This window comes from Cyprinus carpio, chromosome B19 (genome assembly GCF_018340385.1).
Source record: "Cyprinus carpio isolate SPL01 chromosome B19, ASM1834038v1, whole genome shotgun sequence".
Classification (NCBI taxonomy): Eukaryota; Metazoa; Chordata; class Actinopteri; order Cypriniformes; family Cyprinidae; genus Cyprinus; species Cyprinus carpio.
In genome coordinates, this window is record NC_056615.1 from 26,437,677 (window position 1) to 26,461,596 (window position 23,920).

Consider the following 23,920-nt stretch of genomic DNA (forward strand, 5'->3'; position numbering starts at 1 on the left):
CGTTACTTCCACTGAACTCTATTGCTAACGACGGAACTTACAACCATAGTTGCTTTTGGGAAACACACCCCAGATTTTTACTGAGACAGGTTTATAAACTTTTTGCCAACAAAGGAGCTTTAAGAGATTCCTGTTATTTTTTGCCAAAGGTTATTTTAATGTTTGAAAATTAAGAAAATAAGACTATTCATTTCTATAATATTGGTATTGATATTTTACAGCTGTAAAAAAATAAAATAATTTTATTATTATGCTGTAAAATAAAATATTTTATCAATGTTTGATATTATTGATTTTATTAAATAAGTAATGTTTTGAATTATTTTTTACATAATATTTGATATATTATACTATTTATTTTGTAATTATATAGTGTGGTATTTGTTTTATATTTCTTTTTTTTTTTGATGGTAATTTATTTTTTTTTTTGTATTTTCTTGAATATTTTATATATTACACTTTATGTTACAGTACAACAGTATGATTACAATATTGATGTTTTATTTTAATTTTTTATAATAATAACAATAATTTGTATTAGTTTTAGCATTTAGTATATACTCACAATATGATTGTATTTTATTTTTATTTATTTATTTGCCAAATTCTGCACCCCTACAAACAAGCTCAGCAAACCTGGAGATCTTTTTTTATTTTTTTATTTCATTTTATTTGCTTTTTTGTCTCTCCAAATCGTTCAGCCCTAAATAGTGTTCTATACTAGTTCCAGGGATGTTACACTGTAAGATACAGTGCACACACACTTGTCATCTTTGATCTGGAGGGGTGTTTGTTTCCACCTGTGTCCATCAGGTGGAGCTATTGAGTATATCACTTCCTTTGCACACGGTGAGACTGTTGCGCCCCTGTTGTGACGTGAAGGACGCTCAGCCGGAGCTGTCTGCGTCTAGCTCCTGTGTGTCTAAACACTCTCTGTCGGTCTGTCGATTGCATTTGCAGATGCAGGTGAAGCCACTTAAATGATTTATCTCTTACGGCAGCGGGAAACGATTCCTCCGGCATTCGGCGGGAACTGAATTCGAGTCCCTCAGTGCTGAAAAAGCCATCAGAGGAGAGATCTGTCTTGTTTAAGATCTCCCCGCGTCTGCTGTTGCCTATGAAGATTAAGAGCGAGAGAGAGACACAAATGAGAAAAAGGAAGTGACAGAATTGAGAATGAGGGGCAGCGAGAGAGACGGAAATGAGAGAGAGAGACCTGTACAAAGACAGAAATGCTATACTGAGAGAGAAAGAGCAACAAAGATAGACAGAAAGTGCAAGAAGGACTCTGTATGCAAATCAGGCCTGCAATAAGGAAGCTCCGCCTCAATGGGTTATTAAAGCTCTACCCTGATTTGCATAACCCCTCCCCCACCAGCATCTGTGGCCTCACTGAAAGCAAAGAACATACGTGTGTGTGTGTGTGAGTGAAATGAGCAGCCTCTCTTGAGGCCGTGACCTGTGACCTTGATCTCTATTGTTCTGTTTGACCCTGTGGAGTGCTGTAATGAGGAGTGGCACGTCCTCTCTAATGCCTCTGACCCCCAAACGTTCTTCATTAAAACCCCGTGCTCGCCCCCTCCAGGTTAACGCTAATGGCCTGCGTTTGAATCTGATTTGATTTAATAAACGCAGCAATATTATTTTATTGACCGGGTGCTCTGATCTCAGCGTTTGGGGTTCGTTAGCGCTGCCTGTTGCCGGTTTGATTAGATCTTGTGTGTTATTGAAGAAGATTGTGTTTTAGGGGAATTTGTGTGTTCAGGTGTGTTTTTATTGGTGGTGAGTTTTTGTGCTGCCTTTTGTTTTTTTGGTTGGTTATTGTGTGTTCAGGAAAGATGCTGAGAGTTTGTGGACTGAGGGTGTTTGTATGCAGGTTGTTTGCTGTAATAGCAGCTTTGTATCTCACAGTTTGATTTTTTTTTTGTAATTTGGGTCTACTTTTTTTTTTTTCTTATTTTTATGTTTTTATTTTTACTTTATATCTCCCAATTGCGTCTACTGTATTTTTCATATTTGCAACTTTATATCCTAGTTACAATTGATCCTGCACAAAAACACGCCCCGCCCCTTAGTTACTGTTGCTACATCTGAAAAGCGGTCTGCTCTCACGCCACACAAATGAAAAATACATTGTGGAGCAAACACTGATGACACACAGACAGACAAGACAGAGCAGGTTAATTTTGGTATGAAACAAGGTCTCAGCTTTCAAATTTGGTAATTTTTTAAAGAAATTCAAACAACAAATAGTGCTTTATGGATCTTTAATTTGTTGTGACAGATCTCTGTAGCCCCTCAGTTCAAGCAGCACGTGAAGCGATCATGTCTTCCTCTTTACTGCCTGGTTATATCATGAAATAAACATGAATGAACATCAGAAGGTGTCTTGTTTCACAACGCAACTTTATATCTCCTAATTTTTCGTAATTGCAACTTCACACAACCCTGTTGTCTTCTTTAACTTTGTATCTCAAAATTGTGTCTTTGTATCTCACAGTTGTCTATCTTTCTTAATTGTGACTTGATATCTTACAGTTCTTTAGTTTAACTCTTTTTATTGATGCTATTCAATCAGAGAGATACAAAAAATAAAAAGGCAATATGATAGTTTCAATCTGTTAACAGAAGTCGAAAATAAATTAGTCAAATTTATATTTAACAATTCTGATTTTTGTGATAGTTTCATCTATATGAATAAAAATATTCTGATTTTATATCTTGCATCTGCTATTTTTCATAATTGTGACTTTACATCTTACAATTTCATCTACTTTTTCTAATTGTGACTTTATATCTGACAGTTGTGGCTTTATATATCACAATCCTGACTTCATATCTCATTATTTTTTTCTAAATTCATGTTCCTGTTCTAATTTTTTTGTGATTTTTCCATGCATGGAATTCAAAAAAAAAAAAAAAGTGTATTGTATAATTCAACTCTTCCACTAAAATGTAATAAAACTTGCTCCGCTTCTGAAGCGATGTTCCTTTTCAGATGATGTCATAAGCCACACAGGCTATTCGATAATGTTAACCAAGGGCTTAATAGTTTCAAGACTGAGGTAGTTTTTCATATTCATATACAAACTCGCATTTATGTTCAAATCTTTCATAATTTAAAAAGTTAATCTGGGTAGGTGCCATGAAATGCATCAGCTACCCATATTCAGATAAAGTACCACAGGGTGTGGAAGATCTGCCAAACTAAACAAAGATTTCAGGAACATGACACCCACGTCTACCTAGAGCTGGTCTGAACCCTCAAGCACGTTTATAAATCTTTTTCATACTTTAGAAAGGCTGAGGCAAATCAGTCAGTATGTTGCATGCTTTATTGCATATGACTTTTGGGGGCTTTTTCCTATTTTTCTTATTTATAGAACTAGAGAGAGGGCAAGGGGAAAGATAGACTGATGTAATATTATGTTCCTTAATGAATGCTAGGCTATTTGTTTGATGTATGTATTTTTTTTTGTTGTGTTTTTCTATACTTTTCCTGCAGATCCTCACAAGACTGCAAATCCTTTTCCTGCAGTGTTTTGGATTATTTGAGGTAATTGATTTGGTTGATGGGATGTGTTTGATGATCAGTAGAGTCAGGTGTGTTAACTAAGGGAGATCTAAAATATGCAGTGATGGGTTTGAGACATGCTGCTTTAAATTAACATGAAATGTGTGATCTTTGTTTGATGCATTGCCTAAACAAGGTGTTTTTTTTTTTTTTGGTGCAGTTTTTGCTTAGAACCAAAGTAATGTTTACCAATTCCCACACTACAATGACCTCTTTTGATAAGGGAAAAAAACACAGAACTGGCCGAAAAATTAATCGTAAGGATCGTAAAATGAATGAGTAAACAAATGCAGGGCTTAAAGGAATAGTTTACCCAAAAATAAAAATTTGTTGAAATGTACTCGCCCTCAGACCATATAAGATGTGAATGAGTTTGTTTCTTTATTAGATAAAACTGGCATTACATTACTTGCTCACCATTGGATCCTCTGCAGTGAATGGGTGCCGTCAGAATAAGAGTCCAAAAAGCTGATAAAAACATCACAATAATCTACACCACTCCAGTCCAGCAGTTAACATCCTGTGAAGTGAAAAGCTGAGTGTTTGTACGAAACAAATCCATCAAGATATTTTTAACCATTTTTTTTTTTTTTTTTTTTATGTTTTTTATTGTTGATTTTTGAGTAAATATTAGTTAAATGTCCACCTCTCACATCAAAATCCACCTACATATAGGCATATATATACAGTATATACACACACACACACACACACACACACACACACACACACACACACACACACACACACACACACACACACTGTTTTGGCTTGTAAACGGTGTTTGATCTGTGCATATTTCTTTCCAGATTTAAATGAGATTTTTCAGTGAAGAAAGCAATATTATAGATAGAACATTCGTATTTTACCAACAGTTTGAGGTTAAAAACATCTTAAAGATGCATTTGTTTCTTACAAACACGCAGCTTTTCACTTCACAAGATATTAACTGATGGTCTGGAGCGGTGTGGATTACTGTGATGTTTTTATCAGCTGTTTGGACTCTCATTCTGACGGCACCCATTCACTCCAGGGGATCCACTGATGAACAAGTGATGCAATTTCTTCAAATTTGATGAAGAAACAAACTCATCTACATCTTAGAAAATAGGTCTTATGGTTATTTTTTTGGAGATGGTCCTCACTGCAGAACAAGATCCAGGGGGCGTGGTTGGATCCAGATCCAACTAGAGGACCACCTTACATATACCTAAACCTACCCGTCTCCACCCCCTGATCCCTAAACCCACCCACCGCCAGTGGTTAAACCTACCCATCTCCACCCCTAATGTTTTACCAGCTCTCCACCCCCTAGATGGGGATCCAACCACGCCCCCTGGATCTTGTGTTCTGCAGTGAGGGGCTACTGGTATTTTCAGCAAATTTTTATTTTTGGTGAAGTATTCCTTTAAAGAAAGTTCAGTTTACCCACTCGAAATTCTGACTTTGTGGTGGCGTTATGTGCATTCAGCTCCTAAATACTAAATACTTAAAATCTTTTTGACTTGACTTCAAAGAATCATTATTGACTTGGATTCCTTGGAAGATTTTGGTGAACCAAAGTGGACCTATAGAGCATATAGGAACATATAACCCTTTAAGCTCCACTTGTAATTTCTATGTGTGTCCAGTAAGCAAAGGCCTTTGGTGCATTACAGCACGCTTGAATGAGCAGCTCATGTTGACGTGACAAAGAGCCAGCATTTACGGGTTATCAGGACAACAGGACATCAGAGCTGATTCACAAAGGCCTGCAGGACACACACGCGCACACTCTCACACAAGCCGAGTACAGACTCGTGGGTAATTGGGCATACCATCTCAGCAGCAAGTGTCTAATAATAGGGCCATCATGTGTGTTAGATGGAAGGACGCATTGAATTAGAGCATCCCACTGAACTGTGTTAACCCATAACGTTATGACAGCGAGAGAGAGAGAGAGAAAGAGAGAGAGAGAGAGAGAGAGAGAGAGAGAGAGGTTTAAGTATATGGTCTAAAAGCCAATAACAGGCTCCCAAGGCTCTAATGGTGATTAGGTTTACAGGCAAGTTACACCTGCAGGAGAGAGCAGGGGCAATTTTAGGGTCAGTGGATATTAAGTGCTCAGTTCAGACATCTGCAGAGGCCATAATTTTATTATTTCCGATAAAAAGTTTGAAAAGAAATAGAATGTTTTGCCACATTACTTGTGCCTTTACTCTCACTTTTGATCAATTTTATGCATCTTTGAGGCCATAATTTTATTATTTCCGATAAAAAGTTTGAAAAGTTTGAAAAAAAATATTTGTCAAATTTTTAATATGTAAATGTGTGGTTTGGGTTGTTTCTAAATTTTATCCTGAATTAAAAATATATGTGTTTGTTAAACTTTTTTACATATGTTGTTTTGTGGTTTTTGCACACAGGTTTATGTGTGTGCATTAGTGAACGAGACCCTCACAGAGGAGGAAGATGAGGATAGGATTTCCGTGAAGACTGTGGAGTTGTGATGGTTTGACTGAGTGCAGCCTTGGAAATGTTCTTCCAGTGTAAACACATCCATCATCTGCTGTATCTTCCTCACCACAGCAAGAACAGATTGAGCAAGAGGAAGAGAGCGAGGGGAAAAAACAGAAGAATGATGTGACAGAGGTCACACAATCTGCTGCTTCTGAGAGAGGAAACGGTAAAATTAGAAACTCTTTTAGAGACGAGGGAGGGAGAAAAAGCGATCAAAGACCGTCAGACATGTGCCACCTTGAAGAGAGCAGTCAGAGGAAACCAAAGACTAAAATTCATCTCTGAAGATGAGGGAAGAGAGATTCCCTGCAGAGCCCATCGCGTTGGGAGTTAAAGGGACAGTTCACCCAAAAAATTAAATTATTTACTCCTTGCGTCCTTCGAAACCTGTCTATACTTTGTACCCGAATCTTTGAAAAATCTTTACCTGGTTCTTGATACAACAACAGGTCATAGTTTCACATCTGCCAAGCTCCAAAAAGAACAAAAAAATACCAAAAAAAGCACCATATGCAAGGCTTCTGAAGTCATGGATAGCTTTATGTGAGGGAACAATCAAAGAAAGTTGTTCTCCATTCCATATGTTCACGAGAATCAATTGTTTTTGGCACCATTGGCGTCAAAACCTGGTGCAGTGCAACAAGGTACCATTTTTGCACATAAGATTACAGTAAATATTGTGAATAACGCTCACTTTAGGTCTTTCCAGCAGTTGTTTAACACCATTGTTAACCTGTTATAGTTTTTGTTAATATTTTGAATCATTAATTTTGGTCATTTTGTTATGATTTTAATTTAAAGTTGTAGTTATTTTGTTGTGTGTTTGTCTTTTTTTTTATTTTTACAAGTAAAATGAAAGTAACAAATATTGAAATAAAATAACCTGGTGCAATGAAACTGGGCACCATTTTTGCAAATATAATTTCATTTTACATGGTGCTCACTTTACGTCTATGCACCAGTGTTTAATATATTTAGTTTTTGTCAGTATCTTCAATTTGATTTTATTTTTATATTTTCTGTTTTCATTTCAATTTTAAAGTTTAAGTGATTTTTATTTATTATATTTTTTAGTGTTTAGAACAATATTGCATTGGGAAGTAGTTGAAATAAAATAACTTGGTGTAATAAAACTAGGCATCATTATTGTAAATATGATTTTAGTAAATATCACATACATCTTTGCACCAGTGTTCATTTAATATTATTGACATTCTATTAAATATTTGTTAAGATTTTGAATTAAATGTTATTTTTTATATTTTCTGTTTTCTTTTTAATTTAACCTTTTAGTATTTTTTTTTCTTCATTTGTATTAGTTCTTTTTATAAATAGTTTTTATTAAGTGTATATATAATAGTTTATTGTTAGTTATTTTAGTACTTCAACCAGTTCCATTGGCAACTAGATCAAATAAAATGTAAAATATATATATATTTTAGTTATTGTTCATTTTAATTCAAGTAATAAAACTTTTTTTTTAATGGTTTTAGTTAACGATAAAACAGTACTTTGCACAAAGCTAATATTTGACTTCAGAAGAGCTGGAGTATGGTGCAGTTCTTTTGTGCTTCTAGTAACCTGACCGATGTGGTTTTCCAGCAAACTGTCACTGAATGGATGAAGCTGTGTGTAAAGATAATTTCTTAGTAGGTTCAGTTTGGTTATGGGTTAAGGAGCTGTTCTGGGTGGGTGTCTGTGGGTTTTGTTTGGGTTTCGTTAGAGTGGTTTCGCTGGCTCTCCCGGGCCTTCGCTGGTAAAGGGAAAGTTTAAAAGTTAATTGCTCTGCTGGTACCTGTCAGCTATTTTCAGCGGTGGCGCATTAGCTGTAGATACTAATGAGAACTGGGGAAAGCCTAGAATCAGAGGCAGGAGGAAAAAAAGAAGAAAAAAAAAGCACAGAAAACAATGAAGACTTAGAGTCATTGAGCCCGTCAGTGCCTGCCCATGGTATTTCTTGTACGAGAGCCACTTTTTCATTAAATGTTGAATGTATTTCTGCCAGTTTTATTATCTTGAGTGAAAGGCATTTGCATTCCATGTTTACTATTCTTCCATAGAGACCGTAATGAAATGGAATTGAATATTTTATGATTTTTTAATGATGTTTTTCCTCTAAACTGTCGAGAGAAAGTCATGTAGCCCTCAGCATGGGCTCCACAGGACTTGGGAAAACTCTGGAAATGAGGCTCTATCCGTGTGTCTGATTGAGACTAGAGGCCATGAGACCGCTGCAATTCCTTCTTTCTGCTTTTTGATGTTTCTTTTGTTCTACGCCTCACTCAGTTAGTGTTTTCTTGTGTTGTTCACTAACTGGGCGTTCAAACATGACCTTTTTGTTGGTTGCCTGGTTTCTGTTTCTGAAATCTCTTTTATTGTGCATGTTTTTTTTTTATGCACGTTATTTTGAAGGAAAATAAAAATGTTTGTTTTCTTATCTGTTCACTTGGAAGTTGTGAAATCCTTCATCTTGATTTTGGAAATCAAATCTGTTTTAATTGGATGTGATTTTGTAACTTCATTTCTCTTTCAGTAAAGACTAAAGTTGCTTAACCCTTGTGTTGCACATTATTAGGATACTGTAGAGATATGGCCCATAAACACCAGACATGGTTCTTGACAAAAACATAAAGGTTTAATTAGCATTTATAATTTGTTTCATTTGTTGTGCTTACAGTATTGCTATAGATTGACTTATAATAACCAATGTTATTGTGAACTAAAACTAAAAATACTAAAGATGTATTTTAACTTAAGTTAAAAAGTAGCAGAAATAAATGGAATCTTTAAAAAAAAAAAACCTTACATTTATTGAATTTCTTTTTGTTGAGTAAAAATTCACAATTTCATTTAGTGTGAGTGCTGAAATGAATAAAACTGAAATAAAAATTAAATAGACATTTAAAAACTGATAAAATTACTAATTCAAATTGACTAAGACTTTGATTAAAAATTGACTTGAACTTTCTAATTTTCATTTAAAGTACTAAAATGACTAAAACTGAATTAAAAATTTTAAAATGTCTAAAACAACAAATCCACTAAAACTTTTTAAATTTTTTTTGTTTTCTAATTTATTTAATTTAAGGAATAAAATTGGAACTTTAATAAATAAGACGACTAAAACTCAGGTACTAAATGACTAAAATTTACAATTTCTGTTTAAAGTATTAAAAAATTGAAATCAAATTAATAAAAAAAACTTAATAGACATATTTATAAAAAAACACAAAATTTACTAAAATACCACTAAATTACTAAAACTGAAATACAAATATAAAAACCTAAATACACAAACAAAAACAAAAGTCTTAAAACTTTAATGAAAATCAAAATGGAAAATTCTTAAGATAATTATTATGATGTAGTGGTGATGATGTTGTTATGCTTTTTTTTTTCTCTGTTTCTCTTCTCAGAATCGCCATCAGCACCTTTACAGACTTCCAGACGTCCACGCTGAGACAGCGGCCCGACTCTGTCCTTCGTCAACAGACTGAAAAGCGGCATGAAAACCAGCTAGCCCTTCCCAAGAGCACCCAGCCAGCAAGCACTAACCAACTCATCAAAATGGCAGTGTGGGGTCTGTCGGCCACGTTAGGAGCGGCGGCGCTGGCCGTGGCACAAACCGCCATGGACTGGGCACCTGAGTTTCTCTCGCAGCTCTTCTGACACCAAACGCCTCGCTCCCGTGTGCCAAACAGGGTGTTCTGCAATTGCAAATATGTCTTAAGTGATGCAGAACACCTGGAGAGAATGAATCTGCTGCCTATTTATTTCCGAACCGTGCTTTTTTTTTTTTTCTTATTTATAGATTTAAGCCGTGCTAATATTGGAGAAGTGGGAGGAGTCAAACGAGGTTTTTGTAATCATAAGCATTTCTGGATGTCGTTCCATCAGCAGAATGTCAGAGAAAGTGCTCTGCTAGGCCGTTCTCAACAGCACAAATTATTAAAAGGGTGTTTTTTTCTGCTGAATGCCGTCAGTAGTGAGTGAAGCTCATTAAGAGGAGAAAACGGGTGAAGGCTGAAAGACCACAGAGACTCGCTGGTGAACGCAGCACTTTACAACACAGTTTATTCTAGAGCCAGATCAACCTACACACACGCTTTCAGGATCCACGGCTCACTTTCAGGTCCATCAGAAATAAAACAGTGTCCTCTGTGCACAGATTATACAGTCGATGCCTTTCTCATTCCACTCACTACACTTAAAAAAAAACAATGGTGTAAGAATTTACTTTAAAACTATTTTCACTGAGAAACTGCTAGTAAATTTCACAAATAATTACAAAGAAACACCAAGTATCATTAAACCTGAACTGAAAAAGTATTTTCTTATAAAACATGCTCTAATAATCTTGTTTTGTTTATCTACAATAAATGTTTATTATATATATATATATATATATATATATATATATATAGATATATATATATATATATATTATATACAGTACAGAGGTCAAAGTTTGGAAACATTACTACTATTTTAATGGTGTTTTTGAAAGAAGTTTCTTCTGCTCATCAAGCCTGCATTTATTTGATCAAAAAATACAGAAAAAATTGTAATATTGTGATATATTTATTACAATTTAAAATAATTGTTTATACTTAAAATAATTTTATTATACTTTAAAATTATCATTTATGTTCTGTGTGATGCAAAGCTGAAATTTTTAGGATCATTATCACATGATCCTTTAGAAATCATTCTAATATGATGATTCATTATCAAAGTTGGAAACAGTTCTGCTGCTTAATATTTTTTCAGAACATTGTGATACTTTTTTAGGATACTTTGATGAATAAAAAGTAAAAAAAAAAAAAAAAAAAGCTATGTTTTTAAAATATGAATATTTTGTAATAATATACACTACTGGTCAGTAATTTGGGGTCAGTAATTTTTTCTTTCTTTTTTTAAATAAAATCAATACTTTTATTCAGCAAGGATGTGTTAAATTGATAAAAAGTGATAGTAAAGAAAATATATTATTAGAATATATATTATTAGGAATGTTTTTTATTTTGAATAAATGCAGTTCTTTTTAACCTTTTATTCATCAAATATATTAGACAGCAGAACTGTTTCCAACACTCATAATAAATCAGAATATTAGAATGATTTCTAAATGATCATGTGATAGACTGGATGTTACATGTGCCACTGAAGGCTGGAGTAATGATGCTGAAAATTCAGCTTTGCATCACAGGAATAAATTTATTTTTTTTAAAGTATATTCAATAGAAAACTATTATTTTAAGTTGTAATAATATTTCACAATATTACTGTTTTTTCTGTATTTTTGATCAAATAAATGCAGGCTTGATGAGCAGAAGAGACTTCTTTCAAAAACATTAAAAATAGTAATGTTTCCAAACTTTTGACCTGTACTGTATATATATACAGTAGTCAATGTTTGAAGTGGATCAAAATGTTTCATCAAAATTGTCTTAAGGCCAAAACAATATCCGTTCTTGTCTTAGGACAACTTTGATCTTTCTGATCCACTTCAAATGTTGACTATTGTGGTGGATTGCTTACAAATAGTAATCTGTTACTGATCACAGATTACATGATGAAAATTGTAGTAATGTAATATATTTTTACTACTTTTTAGATAACATCTCCAATTCATTAATAATTTACACATCAATTTACTGTTGTTTTGTGAATAATTAGATGAATCTATAAAAAGTAACTGTAATCTGATTATAAGCATTTTAAAATGTAATATACTATAATTACAAGTACCACATTTTTATAATAGGATTATTCAATCCAGATTACATGTAATCAGTTACTAAATATATAAGTTTACCCTAATTTTATATTTTAGTTTTAGTCATTTTAGTGCTTTAAACATAACTATTTTTTAAACTGTTAAACAGATTGATTTTACTTTTTTTTTTTTTTTTTTGTACATTTGTGACCCTGGAGCACAAAACCAGTCTGAAGTCGCTGGGGTATATTTGTAGCAATAACCAAAAATACATTGTATGGGTCAAAATGATCAATTTTCCTTTTATGCCAAAAATCATTAGGATATTAAGTAAAGATCATGTTCCATGAAGATATTTAGTAAATTCCTACTGTAAATGTATCAAAACTTAATTTTTGATTAGTAATATGCATTGCTAAGAACTTCATTTGGACAACTTTAAAAGTGAATTTCTCAATATTTAGATTTTTTTTGCACCCTCAGATTTTAGATTTTCAAATAGTTGTATCTCAGCCAAATGTTGTCCGATCCTAACAAACCATACATCAATGGAAAGCTGATTTATTCAGCTTTGAGACGGTGTATAAATCTCAGTTTCAAAAAATTACCCTTATGACTGGTTTTGTGGTCTTGTGTCCCATTTTACTGTTCAGTACATTAAAAACTTAAGAAAACAGACTAGTTTGGTTCAGTTTGGTTTACAAGTGAATCATTGAGTTTATCTTTATTTTTATTTTTTTATTTTTTCAGTGTTCATTCCTGAACACTTCAACTCTCTAAAAAGTCAGCTCATACAAGCCTCACATGTTGTGGTGTTCTATATAGAGAGAGCTGTGTATCTATATATGTATCTCAGTTTCGTTTAGTTTAAGGGCAGGGGGGAAGGTAGTTGGTAGGAGCGACTGATTGCTGGAGGGTGTTGTGTGAGATTTCTCAGCTGGCTGCCTCTGTTTGTGCCTTGGGTGTTGATGAGCGGCTGTTACCAGACGGTGCCCTCAGCCGAAAATCACCACTGCCAAAAAAGGAAGACATAATGTGTTTGTGTGAAGTAAGTCTTCATCCCGGCAGACTTTAATGTGTTTTTAATGCGGTTCAGACATTCTCTGAGCAGTTTTTTTCCAAGTGGCTCTTGAACTCTTGTATTTTGGAAGTTAGGTGCATCAGAGTCGAAATTAGCCAGACTGGCTTTGTTAATCGGAGTTTAATTCAAACCAAAGTGCTATTTGTCAGGTTCATGTTGTTATTTTTAGACAAATGATTGTAATAAGATGTTTAGAAGGAAGTTGACTTAATTCGACTGGCCGTGGAAAACTCAATCACAAGTATCATAAATACGTAGTTTAAATGATATGACTAGAAATGGTATACTGAAAATAATTCATATAAAATGAGTATAAATGCATAAAATTATGTATGTATATGTGTGTGTGTGTGTGTGTGTGTATGTATAGATATGTACTTAGACTACCAATAAAAAAATTTGGGGTCTGTAAAGATTTTTTGTTTTTTAAAGAATTCTCTTGTGCTCACATTTATTTGATCTAAAGATACAATTAAAATATTAAAATTGTGAAATATTATTGCAATTTAAAATAGCTGTTTTCTATGTGAATATATAATAGAATGTAATTTATTGCTTAATTAATTAATTAATTAATTATTAATTATAATTATTATTAATTATTTATAATTAATTATTTATAATTTATAATTATAATTATTATTATATTATTAATTATTATTTATTAATTTATTAATTATTTATTTATTTATTAATTTAATTTATTCCTGTGATCAAAGCTGTATTTTCAGCATCATTACTCCAGTCTTCAGTGTCACATGATTTTCAGAAATCATTCTAATATGCTGATTTGCTGCTGTAGAAACATTTCTGATTATTATCAATGTTGAAAACAGTTGTGCTGCTGTATATTTTTGTGGAAACACTGATATATTTTATTTTTCAGGATTCTTTGATGAACAGGACGTTCAAAGGAACAGCATTTATTTGAAATAGAAACCTTTTGTAACATTATCAATGTCTTTACTGTCACTTTTGATCAATTTAATATATCCTTGCTGAATAAAATGATTAAGTTGTTCAGTACAAAAAAGTACTGACTCCAAACTTTTGAACAGTACAGCATGTTTACTAAAAATGATTTACAACAATTGTTTTTAGTAATCTGTGTCTTGATGGTTGACAGCAAGGCAGCTCTTAGTTTTGGAGCAGATCTTTCGTCTTCATTTCTAAACGGTGTACAATGCTGTATGTGTGAGGACAGAAGGCTGCTGGCTTCATTGAACATTGTTGGCAGATGATCCAGCAGCTTTTGCTTTGAGAAAGAGACTTGACAGGCAAGCGATTTTGCTCTTTGGCCAAGTTTAAACAAGGTCTGTTTGGCACCTGGATGCAGTGCTGTTTGATTGGAACACAAACCGCTGTACTTCTGAAGAAAGACTTGAACTTTTTAAAAGCTGGGCTGTTGGACAGTTCAACAGCAATATATAATGTGTTAGTTGCTGTTCACGTGTGTATTTTACAATTAAACGGTATGTTTAGCTCCTTGTTTGGAGTGATTTTTGGGTCATCAAAAGTGTTGTGAAAAATAATAGCTTTGTTTGAGGTAGATCAGAATTGAGTTGTGCTTTATTTCCTTCAGGTTGTTTGACATAATCTATTGAATTTCAAAATCCATAAATAGAGCCTAAACAGCTATGTGCTAGGCCAAGCACACACCACAAGCCCTCACCTATTATAGCTGCATTTGACACACTGTAAATTTTTGACACAAAAATAAAGGTTTTTTATTGGCAATGATGGTTCCATGCAGAATCTTTATCATCCATGGAATCTTTCCATTCCACAAAAGGTTCTTTAGATGATTCTTCACCCTGAAAAAGGGTTCTTTCACTGAATGAACCAAAATGGTTCTTCTATTCATTGAATCACTGAAAACCTTTTGGAAACTTTTTTTTTCTCCCATCACTTGTTCACCAATGGATCCTCTGCAGTGAATGGGTGCCGTCAGAATGAGAGTCCAAACAGCTGATAAAAACATCACAATAATCCACAAGTGATCCACACCACTCCAGTCCATCAGTTAAATGAAAATAAAAAGCTGTGTGTTTCTAAGAAACAAGTCCATAATTAACGTTTTATTTTATTTTTTCCTTCAAATTGCTTCTGGCTAAAATATGAGTCCTCTATCGGTAGTATTGCTTCCTCCAGTAAAAAAGTCATCTGGTCTGAATCAGGAGGGAAATATGCACAGATCAAGCACCATTTACAAGCCAAAACAGTTCTAAACAAATATGGGGGTGATTTTGATGTGAAAGGAAAACAGGAGATGGACTGTTTCACTGGAGGAAGTGTTATTATGGATTATGAACGTATATTTTTTGCAAACACAGTTTTTCACTTCACAAGATGTTAACTGATGGACTGGAGTGGTGTGGATTACTTGTGGATTATTGTTATGTTTTTATCAGCTGTTTGGACTCTAATTCTGACGGCACCCATTCACTGCAGAGGATCCAATGGTGAACAAGTGATGTGATCTTAAATTATTCCAAATCTGATGAAGACTCATCTACATCTTGGATGACCTGAGGAGGAGTACATTTTCAACAAATTTTCAGTTATTATTCCTTTAAAACAAGAAAGTGTGCACTAGGCTTTAGCCAGCGACTCTTTCGGTGTCTTTTCTCCTCCGTGGTCATTACAGCAGCGGCTGCAGTGCAGGGTAGGCGTCTTTTTTCCCAGGAGCATCTCGCTATACAGCAAGGTCACAGCAAGAGCAGCAAGAGATGCACAACGAGAGAAAGAGATGGAGAACTGCTCTAAAGGGCAGCTGGGAACTCAATGGACCCGCCAAAGGCCAGGAGAGAAGGAAACAGAGCGAATGAAGCCAAGAATGGAGGAGAGAACGGCCTACCGGGGGTCGTGTTCAGCCGGAGCAGCGGGGCGGTGAATGGATGGGCGCCCGTCGAGATGGAGGGGCTGTCGATTAGATTTCTCACAGCTCAGGTAATGAAAGACTCACAGCACCCATGCAACGAAGTATCCCATCATTCCCTCTGCCAATTCTATGTTTAATGCATACCGGCAGGTTTAAGCAGTGAGGCTTCTCCCGTCTTTCGCCAAAAAAACTCACGGAAACAAAACCCCTGATGTGAGTGGAAATCTACAAATTTCCTGGTACTGTTTCGAGCTGGGAACAAAACTTTGGTTTGTGTTCTGTGTTTTGCAGGGAAACTTTTAGGGGGTTAAAGGTCAGAGCTTTGCGTATTGAAAATACAGTTTATGAAAAATCTATCTTTCAAACAAGGTTATGTAAGGCCAACAATTTGTGCTTTTCTAGTTAAATATTATAGCATTTCTTTAAATTTCAAATCATTTTAATTCAAGATTAATTCAAAATTAAGTTATAGCTTCAAATTAGGAACTTACTCAAATTTATTTATTTTTTGCTTACTCAAGTTTTCCAACTCAAAGGTCAGCAACTGGATATAAAAGTCTTTCTCAATTCAGTTCTGAATGTTGTAATATATTATGCGATAAACTGATAAGATACCACAATATGTTTTCATAAATTGTATTATGAATATGTATTTTTATTTTGTTTTACTTGTAGATTTTTATTTTTCACTTGTTTATAATTAATAAAAATTAAAATTTTATTTTTGTTATAATTTTAAAATTTGATTTTTTTTTTTTTTTGAATTTTATAAATCTTCAAACTTTAAGACTTTTTCAGTTTTTTTTTTCTTTTTACTTTCAAACAAGGCTTTGTAAAGTCAACTATAAATCTATTTCACATTATTTGTTATTTTTATAGTTAAAATTATGGTTATAATAAATTTGGTTTTTTGTTTTTCTAGTTAAATTTTTGGTTGTTATAATAAACATAATACATGGTTAATTTTTTTTCATTCTGCTTTTTTAAATTGAATTTTTAATTATTTTTTTTTTTACTTTATATGCAGATGTTTTACTTCTTTATACATACAATACAAAATATACTATTATTTAATGTAGAATCACTGAAAAATCATTTTGAAAGTTTAAAACATTTAGATGTTTTAACTTTTAGACTTTTTCTTTATTTAACTTTTAAGATTTTATTTTTAAAGAAGTATTTGTTTTGCTTTTGTTGTTTTGATGTATAGTACATGGTCTGTGTGTGAAAGCAGAGATAGATCATTACACTTCTTTAAATCTAAATTTCTTTAATATATATATATATATATATATATATTGAAAGTTTGAGGCCTTTAAACCTTTTTATAAACTTTCAAAAAGTTTAAAGTTGATGTTTAGTTTTTCTAGTTAAATAAAAGTTTAGTTACATTTTAAATCTGCTCCCTTACATTCTTATTAGACTGTTCAACCCAAATTCAGTTTTCAATTCAGAATGTCATAAAACTGTATGCAATAAATTGCTTTTTCTTGTAACTTTTTTCTTGTTTAAAGTTTTTTTTACTGAAAAAATGTTTAGGGTTGGGATTGTTGTGAATTTTTGTTTCAGTGCATTCTGGGATTGCTTATGCAAAATAATCAAGTGATGTTGCCTGAAAACTTGGTTTCTAGGCGGCATAATGTTAAAAAAATTACTTAAAAATCCAAAAAGCAACTCCAAGGTCATGGGTTCGATTCCCAGGGAGTGCAGGAACTGATTCAAAACCATTCTGCGTTCTGTGAAAGTATCGCTCACTGAGGTTTTGAGTGAAATCGGCCCAGCTGAATACGTCACGTGAGCCGTCCATCTTGCAAGGTTTTGCAGCCGTTCACTCGGGGATCCACTAAAGCTAACGGGAACGAAGCCAAGGGTTAAAGTTCATTTGCGACGAGAGCTTTGCAGATCCTCCAGAGAAAGCTGCCCTGTCTGAAGGGGTCGACGCCAGGTACCCAAATGACAGAGGTGAGGATTAATATTCATGCCCATGACCCGGTTAATTGAGGAAGACTGGAGATCTGAGATTCTGGCCTGACTGACGGTCAGCCGCTGATAGAGAATTAATCATGAAAAACGACAGCCTAGTGTTTTTGGGCACAGGTAGGAAATGAGTTGGTGTTAATTAGGCCCCTGAGCTCCTCGAAATCTGTAATGAGCTTTCTGAGCACGCCAGCACTCTTCCCAGCATGCATCTGGGTCTCCTATTCACTTAGTTTCCAGACCTAGTCGGCTGCCTTGCTGCCCAAATTCTGAGGCAGCATCCTAAATATCCCAAAATGAGGAACTGATTTGTAATGCTCTGTACAGACAACAACTCAGTCCAGCACACAATTCTCGCTCCTCATTTAAAAAACATGAGATTTAACTCTCAAAATGTTTAAGTTATTATGCTGCTAAGCTAAAAACACTACTCTTAACAAGTGTATACGCTGTAAAAAGTTCATTGATGTATTTTAATTCTAAGTCTTTCTAATTCAAAATTTCACATTTAATTCAGTGTGTAACTTTAACTAATCTTTGTAAATAATTGTGAAATTTACTAGCAATTTTTAAATGAATATTGTTTCGAAGTAAATCTTACACCAGATTTTTTTTTTCCGATGTAAAGCTTGCACACCAAATTTGGTTGAAGTCAATTGAGTTGAACTTTTATTTGTTTATCATGTTTGCACTTGAAATAATTTAAAAAAATACTTTTTAATGAGTGTTTTATTAATAGGTCTGTAAACAGGTCTTGACTTCTGTTTCTGGGGAAAAAAATGTATATTATTTGTTCAAGAAGCATAAATAGTAAATGTACGATAAATTTCATAAATTGCATTATGAATACATCTTACTGTACCTGCAGATTTTTCACTTCTTTCTAATTTCTGAACAAAATACACTTGTAGTAAAGATACAATATGTACAATTATTTTTGAAAGTTTGAAAACCTTCCCATCTTTTTTCCCAATCTTCCCTATAGATTTTTAATATTTTTATAATTACAAAATACTTGCATTAAATCATTTTGAAAGTTTTAATTTTGCATCCTTACACTGGAATTTAAGTTTGCTGTCTCAGTTGAAGTTTAAAAAGGCTTTCTCAATTCAGTTCTGATTGTCATGCAATAAATTGCTTCACAAGTACATTTTCTGTTTTTTAATGAATTTTTAGATATTTTAAATGACAAAATAAAACTTTTTTTTTTCTTTTCAGTGAATGTTTTTGCACTGCATATGTGGCAATGGCTTCTGTGCGAAAGACTCCAGAGATGTTGCCTTAAAATGTGGCTTAGAAGGCAGCATAATGTTGGAAAAGCCTCTGTGGCGGGTTCATGCTTATAATATCTTAAAGCAATGAAGCATGACGCTTGCAGCTCCAGTCCAGTGTAATGGGTTCGATTCCCAGGGAATGCATGAACTGATTCAGACGTAAACCTTAAATGCAGCGCTAGTCGTTTTGGATGAATGCGCCCGCAGAATGCACTTGTAAAATGCTGTCTATGTAGGCTAGGTCACCCACTAGGTTTTGCAACATGATCTAATGCCTCAATCTCTATATTTTCCTGAGTCACATCAGGACGAGTTACTTAGATTTCAATAAAACCCCTACAGACCAGTTTTGAATATCACGCTCGCTTTGTGCACGCATCCCGGACAGCGTTGCACACCTAAAAATGCATTTTGAGTGAACTGAGACGCCAACACAGGGCATTACGGGGCGCCACGTGGCCTCGGAGCATGATGCAAACTGTCTGTAATGAAAGCAATGATGCTCGCGCAGCCTGTATCCCGTCAGGGCGTTCGGGTCCCCTGTAAGGCATGCCAGACCAGAGGCAAATGTTTTAAACTTGTCCCGTTTCTTAGCGCATGCATTTATGTATGAGAGCAAGCCATAAACCTCTGTACGGAGTCAGTGACACGGAACGGCACGCTTGTAGCGTGCTTTACGATGCGCCCGCCGCGTGTTCGGCGGGAGGACGATGCCTTTGTCTCGCTGCGGCCTCGGTGACGGAGAGAGACAGTAAAACACGCGGCTGTACGAGCAGCCTCAGGTTCAGCACTGCGCTGATTGAAGCGCTTGTCAATTACAAGTCAAACTGTGTTTAGCGCAGTGTGTAAACGGAGTAAACCGCGAGCGCGTGCGAGGCCTCTTTGTTTGCTTAAGTTCATTCAGCTGTATAAGTGTTATATTGTTTATTTTTTTATTATTTGTGCTATTGGGTGAAATCTTAGAAGTTAATCCTACAACAGATTTTTTTTCAGTGTAAAATATGTACACAGACACTGAGTAGAGTCAATCAGTTTAGCGTTTATTAATCATTGCAAAAATAAATAAAGTAATAATAAAATAAATGTTTTAAATAGAGCTACACACACAAATAGTGCAGCTGCAATTTTCACCCAGAAATTGTTAGTAAATTTAAGAAATAATAAGGCTACAAAAAAGTTGCAAAAGTAAAATTTTTATGTAGTGAAATTTTTGGGTAGATTTTCTTGTGAAATGGCTATTTTAATTGTTTTATGTACGTAGAAAAAGGGTATTTTCTTGTTAAATGTGCTATGTTTTTTTGTTTTTTTTTAAGGATTAAAATTTTTTAAATATTAGAATTAGTGTATTTTATTTTTTTTTTTGCTTGTTTTATATGTTTAAAATCCTTTAAAAATTCAAATTCATCTATGCAAAATAATATTTGAAAGTTTATGTGTAATTTTTATGTTTACAAAACACACATGCATGTATCATTGAAAAATATTTATGTAATATTTATATTTGTATGTTTTTTTATATTTTTATTTACTTTTTTAATTTATTTTTTTTTATATTGTTTGATAATTTTTTTATTTGAAAGTTTATGACAATTTTTATTTACAAAATAAATACATACAATATAAAATAAACAGTAGAACTAAAAATCATAAACAGATATAAATATATATAAATAAAATATACAATAAAATATGCAATAAAATATATTTGTATTTATTATATAACACACATAAAAAGAACTCCTAACAGGTAACTCTCATACTGTTTTATGCGGATACTATACAAATCACAATTAAATTATTTTACAAACAGCTAGTGAAGGTTTTTCTAATGTACAAATCATAAATTCTTTTAGTTTCGGGGCCGCTACTTTAAGGCACGGTTACCTCTGCTTTTTAACTTTAGAACATACTAAGCCAACCGCTACTGCAAAGGCACGGTCACCTCTGCTCTTTATATTACAAAAGATAATTTTTAAAGTTTAATTTTTAAGGCCATTTGCATTTCAATTCATTTTAATTCTGCTCCCTTACATTCAATTTCGAGTTTTCTTCCTCAATTAAAATTCATGAACTGAAGTGAAATTTAAAAGGCTTTCTCAATTCGATTCTGAATGTCATAATATCTCATGCAATAGACTGCTTCACAAATTAAATTTTCGAGTTTATATGTGATTTTAAAGATTTTTTCATAATAATTTTTTATGTAATAAATACAAGACTGTGTTTTTAGGCGGGTGTGTGGGGGTGTGTGTTTTTGTGAGAGTGTGTGAATATTTGTTTGTTTTTTTTTGTCTCGCCGCAGGAATCCTTCAGTCTGCAGACGTGTAATTTAGATTTAATGTATTGGCCAGAGACCAAAGACTGCAGGTAATGACTTACACAGTCAAGATGCTGTGTTAGTTACTCTAAAAGAGTGACACAAGGAGATGTGAGTGCTGCAAACACTTCTCACAGACTCATTTTAAAGCATTACTGGCACTCTCATGGTGTGAAGACTGTTATTAAAGGTCTTGATGATTATAAAAATGATTATACTGCCGTCTAATGCCTTTATTGATTATAGAGGGTTTACTTGTTGATAAATGCTATGATGGTACTGGTGGACTATACACAACTGGCCATAGCATTTGAAAATCTGATCACCGATTAAATGTGTAGTACGAGATACAAATTGTACAGAAACCAGTTTTCTTTAGATTTCTTTGGAGAAATGCATTACATCACTTGCTCAGCAACGGATCCTCTGAAGTGAATGGGTGCCGTCAGAATGAGAGTCCAAACAGCTGATAAAAACATTACAATAATCCACAAGTAATCCACACCACTCCAGTCCAGCAGTTAACGTCTGAAGTGAAAAGCTGTGTGTTTGTACGAAACAAATCCATCAAGATGTTTTTAACCATTTTTTTAACACTTTAAACTGTTGCTTCTGACCATAATGTGAGTCCATTATCCTTAATGTCCACCTCTCACATCAAAATCCACCTACATATAGGCATATATATATACAGTGTATATATATGTGTATATATATATATATATATATATAGGATATATATATATATATATATATATCTATATATATATATATACACACACACACACTGTTTTGGCTTGTAAACGGTGTTTGATCTGTGCATATTTCTTTCCAGATTTAAATGAGATTTTTCAGTGAAGACAAGCAATATTATAGATAGAACATTCGTATTTTACCAACAGTTTGAGGTTAAAAACATCTTAAAGATGCATTTGTTTCTTACAAACACGCAGCTTTTCACTTCACAAGATGTTAACTGATGGTCTGGAGCGGTGTGGATTACTTGTGGATTACTATGATGTTTTTATCAGCTGTTTGGACTCTCATTCTGACGGCACCCATTCACTCCAAAGGATCCATTCGTGAACAAGTAATGCAATGCTACGTTTCTCCAAATCTGTTCTGATGAAGAAACAAACTCATCTACATCTTGGATGGCCTGAGGGTGAGTACATTTTCAGCAAATATCATCTTTAGGTGAACTATTTCTTTAAAATATATATATATAGTATTGTATCTGTAGCTTAGCACTTTTTATGTTTCTCCTACTGTACATAAAGTGTTTAAAATGAGTTTGAAACTAACTTTTTTGGAGCTTGCGTGCTTGATATTAGACAGTCAAGACGTCTGACATATGTGTCACACTCTCACCTGTTTTGTAGCTGATTCTGTTGGTAATTTGCAATCAAGTTCATTTGCAAGAACTAAAACTGTTGGCTAAGAAACACAGAAGTGATGTTGACAATAGCGCTCTTTTTATAAATGCAGGTGAGGACAGCGAGAATCCAGAGAGAGTGATAGAAAGCCAAGACGCTGAGTGATGCAGAAGACGAGGAGGGTAGTTGATGGTGTCTCTGCGATGAGTTTCTTCCTCCCATATTGCCCAGCCCACAGGTATCATTACAGGCTTCATGAAGATAATATTCCTAACACTCAATACCCCGTGCCAGAAAAAGCCCCTCACGCAAAATCCATTATCCAAACATCTTAGATAATGGGATTCAACTTCCCCGGCTCGGCTTGCAGCCCTGCAGAGTGGCCGTAATAGACTTATAATCAGTTTTTATCATTATTTCTCCCAGCGCTCGAGCGTCTCTGCTGTGCTACGCCACGATGATCTGCTCTCTGTGCGAGATGTATCACGGTTCCAGACCAATCGTGGTGGGGGTGGAAGTAGGTGGAAGGAAGCGGACCGAAGGCTAAACGCTAAAGCCGAACACGTGTAACCATCTGGTGTGGAGAGCAGAGGTTGAGCTGAGGCTCGGCTGGGGCCAGGAGTCTGTCATAGTAGCTCTGTGTCAGCTGGAGAGAGATGGAGCGCTCAGGACAGCCTGACCAGCATCTGAATCTGAGGCAAACAGGGGAAAAGTAGTAGCAGTGATAGCTTTCTACTAATGGACAAACAATTTGTATAATAATAATAATAATAATATACTTTGATAGTAAAGTAATAAATATATCTATTTGTGTAATATTTTATAATTTAAATAATGCAAATATTTTGATAAGGACTAATTGTATTATTTATAAATAAAAAAATTGCATTATTTTCATTATTAATATTATTAAATACTATTTTACGGTACAGAAGTTAATAATAATATTTATTGATGTTTTTAATTAATCTATCTATCTATCTATCTACAGTATCTGTCTATTCTGTCTGTCTGTCTGTCTGTCCGTCTGTCTGTCTGTCTGTCTGTCTGTCTGTCCATCTGTCTGTCTGTCTGTCTGTCTGTTCATCCGCCAGTCTGTCTGTCTGTCTGTCCATCTGTCTGTCCATCCATTTGCCAGTCTGTCTGACTGTCTGTCCGTCTGTTTGTCTGCCAGTCTGTCTGTTTGTCCATTTGTCTGTCTGTGTCTGTCCATCTGTTCATC

General features: G+C 34.2%; 1 protein-coding gene and 1 long non-coding RNA gene across 3 annotated transcripts in view; both read left to right on the forward strand.

The window, feature by feature from the left end:
* Positions 1-10,247, forward strand: part of zgc:63863 (uncharacterized protein LOC393372 homolog) — a 30,013-nt gene extending 19,766 nt beyond the window's left edge. Inside the window, exon 8 of one of the 2 annotated variants that reach the window (XM_042745173.1) lies at positions 9,490-10,247. In XM_042745173.1, coding sequence (XP_042601107.1) covers positions 9,490-9,742 — 253 coding nt within the window. In that variant the 3' untranslated portion in view covers positions 9,743-10,247. Of the gene's footprint in view, positions 1-1,001; positions 1,581-9,489 lie in introns of those variants that run through there. The other variant, XM_042745174.1, reaches the window with a different exon arrangement.
* A 5,107-nt stretch (positions 10,248-15,354) lies between these two features.
* On the forward strand, positions 15,355-18,018 carry LOC122140755. The gene is made up of 3 exons (XR_006157333.1): positions 15,355-15,822; positions 15,905-15,967; positions 17,514-18,018. It is a non-coding gene; the product is annotated as an uncharacterized LOC122140755 (long non-coding RNA).
* The last annotated feature ends 5,902 nt before the right edge of the window (positions 18,019-23,920 follow it).